General features: G+C 42.0%; 1 protein-coding gene across 1 annotated transcript in view; it reads left to right on the forward strand.

The window, feature by feature from the left end:
- The window catches only part of LOC112312954 (zinc finger protein 234), a 40,397-nt gene extending 35,572 nt beyond the window's left edge, over window positions 1-4,825 (forward strand). Inside the window, 1 exon segment of the mRNA XM_053915395.2 lies at window positions 1,640-4,825. Within this exon segment, the coding sequence (XP_053771370.2) occupies window positions 1,640-3,507 (1,868 nt within the window). The 3' untranslated portion in view covers window positions 3,508-4,825.
- Window positions 4,826-7,367: the final 2,542 nt, after the last annotated feature.

Raw genomic sequence — 7,367 nt, forward strand, 5'->3', positions numbered from 1 at the left:
TCTGTACAAGTTTTTGTGTGGACTTAGGTTTTCACCTTCTTTTGTTAAATACCAAGGAGTACAATGCTGGATGGTATGGTAAAAGTATGTTTAAAAGTTTTGTAAGAAACCACCAAACTGTCTTCCAGAGTGACTGTACCATTTGGCACTCCCGTCAGCAACAAATAAGAGTGCCTGCTGCTTCACACCCTCGTCAGCACTTGGTGTGGTCACTATACTCGATTTCGGCCATTCTAATAGGTGGCTGGTGGTATCTCATTATTTGAATTTACATTTCCCTGATGATATAAGATGTGGAGCATGTTTTTTATATTTAATTGTCATCTGTATGTCTTCTTAGGTGAAGTGTCTGTTGAAGTCTTTGGTCCATTTGTAATAGTGTTCTTTGTTCTCTTCCTGTTGACTTTCTTTAAAAATGATTTTATTTATTGTCAGAGAGAGGGAAGGAAGGGAGAAAGAGAGGGAGAGAAACATCGATGTGCAAGAGAAACATCAGTTGTCTTCTGCATGCCCCCAACTGGGGACCTGGCCCGCAACAGAGGCATGTGCAGGGACCGGGGATCAAACTGGCAAGTTTTCAGTTTGCAGGATGACACCTAACCCACTGAGCCACACCAGTCAGGGCTTACTGTTGACTTTTAAGAGAAGTACTTTTTATTTTTATTTTTTTATTAAAAAGATTTTATTTAGTTTTAGAGAGGAAGGGAGGGAGAAAGAGAGGGAGAGAAACATCGATGTGTGAGAGAAACATCTGTTGGTTTCCTCTTGCATGACCCCAACAGAGGGCCTGGCCCACAACCCAGGCATATGCCCTGCCTGGGAACTGAACTGGTGAACTTTCAGTTTGTGGGAGGCCCAACCCACTGAGCCTCACCAGTCCAGGCAAGAGAAGTACTTTTTAAACTAATTGAAAAGTTCATTGAAAAACTATTCTCCAGATGTTTAGATAACTTTGTATAAATATTGAAACTTTGGGATACCAATAAGGGTAAATCTTTTAGAAAACACATTTCTAAACTGAAGTTATTGGAAATGGTCAAGAGTTTATGAGTTGCCAACTCATTTAATGTCTTTCAACATGAAAAAAAGAGATGAGATGTACGTGTTGTACAGAATTTCCAGGAATACTTTGTAAATATAAATACTTCAAGTTATTGGATATTAGATTATGTTACATGAACCTAAAACTGAAGTGTTTGACTGTTATTGCTTTTCATTAAAGTTGTAGTAGTTCCTGCTTTATTATCTATGTAACTTTTCTATCTACAACTTATTAACTACATAATTTACTATCCAAGATTCTACACTAACTTGATATTCAATAGAATAGGCCATAGGTTAACAGTTTGAGTCCTACTGTCAACTTTTAAAACTAAGCCTTTGACATCTACCTTGCACCTCACATAGGAGACTTGATGTGTACTAATGGGTTTCATTATGCTTAGTGGATAGGGGCCAACTGGTCCACCTCTTGATTTCTGTAGACATACAAACCGGAGAACATGATACCCAGTGGAAAAGACAAACTGAGTATTCCCTGGATTCATTGAAATCTCAGATTCTCTCCTCATTGTGTAGCTGGGAAAATACTGAACAAAACCTTCAGTTGTTCATTTCTCTGCATTCTCTGTCTGTACAGGAGGAAAGATCCAAAGTGAAATAGAGACTGTTCCAGAGGCAGAACCACATGAAGAGCTTTCCTGCTGGCATGTCTGGCAACAGATTGCCAGTGACTTAACCAGGCATCAAGACTCCATGATGAAAAGTTCTCAGTTCTCCAAACAAGGTGATCCAACCAGCCAGGTTGGGGCAGGACTGTCTATAAATCACACAGGTCAGAAACCTTGCCAGTGTAATGAATGTAAAACGTATTTCAATGATGTCTCCAACTTTAATCTTCATCACCAAATACACTCAGGAGAGAAGTCTCATACATGTGGTGAGTGTGGAAAAAGCTTCTGTTACAGCTCAGCACTCCATATTCATCAGAGAGTTCATTTGGGAGAGAAACGCTATAAGTGTGATAAGTGCGGTAAGGAATTTAGTCAGAGTTCACATCTGCAAGCTCATCAGAAAGTCCACACTGTAGAGAAACCATTCACATGTGAGCAGTGTGGGAAAGGCTTCAGTCGTAGAGCAACACTCACTGTTCATTGTAAATTACACTCAGGAGAGAAACCTTATAACTGTGACAAATGTGGAAGGGCCTTCGTTCACGCTTCACACCTTCAGGAACACCAGAGAATCCACACTGGGGAGAAACCATTCAAATGTGACCTATGTGGGAAGAACTTCCGTCGTAGATCAGCACTTAATAGCCACTGCATGGTCCACACAGGAGAGAAACCGTACAAATGCGAGGACTGTGGGAAATGTTTCACTTGTAGTTCAAATCTTCATATCCATCAGAGGGTCCACACAGGAGAGAAACCATACAAATGTGAAGAATGTGGGAAGTGCTTCATTCAGCCTTCACAATTTCAGGCCCATCAGAGAATCCACACTGGAGAGAAACCATATGTTTGTAAAGAGTGTGGGAAGGGCTTCATTTACAGTTCAAGTTTTCAAGCACATCATGGAGTTCACACAGGAGCAAAACCATACAAATGTGAGGAGTGTGGGAAGGGCTTCAGGATGAAAATCCATTATCAAGTTCATCTGGTGGTTCACACAGGAGAAAAACCCTATAAATGTGAGCTATGTGGGAAGGGCTTCCGTCAAAGTTCATACCTTAAAATCCATCAGAAGGCCCACTGTGTGCAGAAACCGTACACGTGTGAAGAGTGCGGGCAGGGCTTCAATCAGAGCGCACGACTTCAGATTCACCAGCTGATCCACACTGGGGAGAAACCATACAAATGTGAAGAGTGTGGGAAGGGGTTCAGTCGTAGAGCAGATCTTAAAATTCATTGTAGAATCCACACAGGAGAGAAACCATATAATTGCGAGGAGTGTGGGAAGGTCTTCAGTCAGGCCTCGCATCTTCTTACCCATCAGAGAGTCCACAGTGGAGAAAAGCCATTCAAATGTGACAAGTGTGGGAAGAGCTTTGGTCGGAGTTCACACCTTCAAGCCCATCAGAAAGTGCACACTGGGGAGAAGCCATACAAATGTGAGGAGTGTGGGAAGGGCTTCAAGTGGAGCTTGAATCTTGACATGCATCAGAGGGTCCACACAGGAGAGAAGCCGTACAAGTGTGGGGAGTGTGGTAAGCACTTCAGTCAGGCTTCAAGTCTTCAACTTCACCAGAGTGTCCACACTGGAGAGAAGCCATACAAATGTGATGCATGTGGCAAAGTCTTCAGTCGTTCCTCACAACTTCAGTATCACGGGCGAGTTCACACTGGAGAGAAACCTTACAAGTGTGAGATATGTGGTAAAAGCTTCAGTTGGAGATCAAATCTTGTAAGTCATTGCAGAGTCCATGCTGCTGATGCATTTTACAAAGATGGAGAGAGTGGTAAGACCATCAGTGAATTGTCAGAGGAAAGAGATTCTACAAAATGATCTCTTTTTAAAAACTCGCACGTGATCTGAATTATTATCTTCAGGTTTCATAGGAGAAAAAATATTTGTTTTAGTAAGCAAAAGGTGAACACATCTATAAGTTTTCAGCAGGCCATGTAGCGGAAAACCCTTGTATGTGGTACAGTAAGCACTTCTTTCAGACCTTTGACATTTAGTAGCTGTTACATAGGAGATGGTACTCAGAAAGAAAAAGAGTTCAGTGTGGCATTTAACATAAGTGCAGCGATGAGCATGCTGGAATTGCTGCCCACTAGAATGTAAGCTCCATGAGGGCAGGGACTTTGCTGCCAAGTCTGCACAACCTTAACATTCACTGACTCTTGTACATGTACTCAGTACTTCTATGTGAAACCAAAAACAGAAAATGTACAATATAGGAAATCTTGTCTAGAGGAGGAGACCTACCAGATAAAATTCAGACCTGCCAAACAAAATGAAGTGAACATTTGTCAAAATACAGAAAACCACTCAGTGTTCACATCCACAATATTAATATGGTACTCCACTATTGCAACTGACTTCCCTCGGCCCCACAACATGTGTTCTCAAGTTGGGTGATTATTTGGGGCCCTGTCTTGTTTTTGAAGTATTATGTACATTGTAATTGGACTATCTTCGTGGTTTTTCTGACAGTACAGCCTGAAAAAGTGGGGTTTTTTTTAACTTTGCAAGAAGTTAAAAAGCATGTTACAACACTGATTTATATCTATCAATGTTAAGACAGGTTCACCCTTAACACTTTGAAAGTGTCACCAATGTCAATTTTCTTAACCTTGAATTTATTGTGGATTTCTAATTCTGTGCATTTCCAGCCCGACTGAAATGTTTGCCTTTCAATGACTAATTTCTAATTTTCTAATTCCTGTAGCATTTCTTTTATCAAAACTTCTCAGGTAGGGTCTATGCCATATTCTCCCCCCACACCCATGATACAAATACCAAAAAATCTAGTAGGAATTTGATAGTTTTATCAAAGGTAAATATTGAGACAAGACTGACATGCCCTTCCCTATTGGTAGCAGTAAAACATGGTTTGGAGAAAGGAGTATATATCAGAATATAGGGTGTACATCTCTTAGATCTGGAAATCCCATAATGAAAGTTCTGATTATAAGACGAAAATGCCAAGATGAGCACCACATCGATGATGTCACTGAACCATTTAAAATGGAAATAAGCGTACATCTACAGGAACTTGAATTTTGATATATTCCTATATGAATCTGAAGCCATTTAAATTGTGAAAAAATTGTGGCAGATAATCTGTAAGGACAGGAGAAATACATAATATGGGCTTTGAGAGACCATAGGTGGTCACCTTCGTAGCATAATCAAAATTTTTTGTGTGTTTGCACATGCGTGTGTATGTGAGAGTGTTTCTGAATGAGACTAGCATTTGATTCAGCTGACTCAGTAGATTACCCAACCCAGTGTGGGTGAGCATTAACCAATCTGTTGAGGACTTGAGTAGAACAAAAAAAGGGAGAAGAATTCCTTTTACTTAATTTATTAGGGTGACGTTGGTTTCCAAAACCATACAAGGTTGAAGGGTACAACTCAATAAAACATCATCTGCACACGGCATTGAAGAGACAGGAGAATTTGCCCCTTTTCATTTCCTGTCTCCCTGCTTCAAGGGGACCATATTTTCTCTGCCCCTCGGATTGGATTTTAAACCATTGGCTCTCCTGGTTCCCAGGCCTTGGGACTTGGTCTAAATAACTACCAGCTATTCTGGGTCTTCAGTGAGCAGACAAAGATCATGGAACTTCTTAGCCTTCAGAATTGCATGAGCCAGGTCCTTATGACATCTGCATGCCTATATGTAGCACAGGAGTCCCAAACTGGGGAGCTGCCTAAGTGTCCATGATATTCCAAAAAAATACCACCCGCTAGACTAGCCGATGTGAACATGCTGTTTACTACTCACATTCCATGGGAGTGCACCGATGGCGGCAGGTTGATGTGAGAGAGACCACACCCCCTATGTGAGAATTCCAAATTCTCACATAGGTCTACAAGCAGACATGTGTGATGTTCATTTCACTGTCATTGGCAAAAGCAATGGGAAGAGTAAATAGGTAAAATGTGCGTGCAGAAAATGGAGTTCTATGAACTTCCATCTCTCTTTGGCTTTGCCATTTATTTGGTAACTTCTTGAGATGAATATTTTCTGAATCAATTTTCAGCTTTCCTTCTATTTAATATTTATGCATTTAAAGCCCAACATTTTCCTCTACGCATAAGTTAAAATCTACAGTCCTTCTATTTAACATTTATGCATTTAAAGCCCAACATTTTCCTCTACACATAAGTTAAAATCTACAGTTCCAATTATGAGTTTGATTTTTTTTTACATGTAAGCTTTTGCTTCAGGCAAAGACTAATGGTTTGCTTATAAAAATGATAGCTGCCATTTGTCAATGTCTCCCACGTGCAAAGCACTGTGCTCAATACTTGACACTGTCCCTAATCCTTCTAACAACGTGTGGAGTTAGTCATAATAACCTTGCCTTACAAATGAAGAAACTGAGACTGAGAGTTAAGAAGCTCATGCAAGGTCACACATCCATCCTTGGCAGAGTGAGAACCTGAACCCATGAATACTTGACTTGAGAGCCCAGGCAGGCTCTCCCTCTGCCCCTCACTGCCTCTCTACTCACCCCCTTACAGGCTCTTGCCAAAGACTGTGCCATGCCGTCGTGGAAAGAGGCTTTTTGTTTACTGGCAGTGTGTGCGTGTGTGTGTGTGTGTGTTGGGGGTGTACTGTTTGGTTTGGATTTCCTGCAGTAATTCAGGGGAGAAGGTTGGGTTATCTTTTCAAGGGTGAGAAACACTATAACGAAGTTCAACATCCTTTAGTATGGACAGATATTACCCATGACCCTGCAAGTGTCAGGCAGATGGGTTTTATTCATTCATTCACCAGATACTTCTGGAGAGGCTATTTCTTAGGGAGCATTGTGTGTGATGCTGTAAGAAATGGAAACAAACAGGCAGGATCACTATCTGGGAGCCTTTGCTCCCTTGATGAGCCCTGCTTGTCCCTGCTTGTTCTAGCTTTTGCTCTTAAAGTTCACTTGGTCAAATATTAATATCACAAATTTTATAATTACAGAAATAATTTGAGGTGTAGGATGATGGTACGTTTCTCTACAAAGGCTTTTCATTTGCTTATGCAAGGGCTGTAATATTCTAACAAAACACGTTCACCTTTATGCAATTTCAGGGATTGAGGCGACTTGACGTTGAATTTCGGTCCCTGCCAGAGAATGTCCAGTTCCCTTTTGCCCTTATTCATAAGGTGAAGCTCTTTGGGTTTGCCAGGAAGCCGCTGCGAAAGGTCATGGTTTGTGTTGCTTAGTCCCTCGAACCCGTCCAAAGTGCTACTCAACATCTCAACGAACAGAATCTACACTCTTCTAAATCCGACAGGCTAGAATGGCAAGACATTTGCCCGAGACCTTCTCAGGGGTTCCGGGAAGTGAAGACCAGGAGCTCAGAGTAGTTGGGCACTTTCGCGTCAGGGAAGGTCTCTCTGTCCGTTTTCCACTCGCAAACTGTTGTCCACGAGGGCGGTACAGTTGTCATTTCTTTTTTCCGCTCAGCATTCTGGGACCCGTAGTCCAGGGCTCCGCGTAGTCTTACACACTACACCTACAAAAAGGCCGTGCTGTAAAAGGTTCCGCCCCCACCCCGCGCGGAATTCTGGGAAGTGTAAGCCCCTAGGCTCCGTGTAGGTGCATACACTTCCAGTCAAGGTGGGCGGTGCTGCGGAATTCTGGGAAATGTAGTCGGGGGCTCGCGTTAGACACAGGCACTTCCGCCCCAGCGGGACC

Source organism: Desmodus rotundus, chromosome 12, assembly GCF_022682495.2.
Source record: "Desmodus rotundus isolate HL8 chromosome 12, HLdesRot8A.1, whole genome shotgun sequence".
Taxonomy (NCBI): Eukaryota; Metazoa; Chordata; class Mammalia; order Chiroptera; family Phyllostomidae; genus Desmodus; species Desmodus rotundus.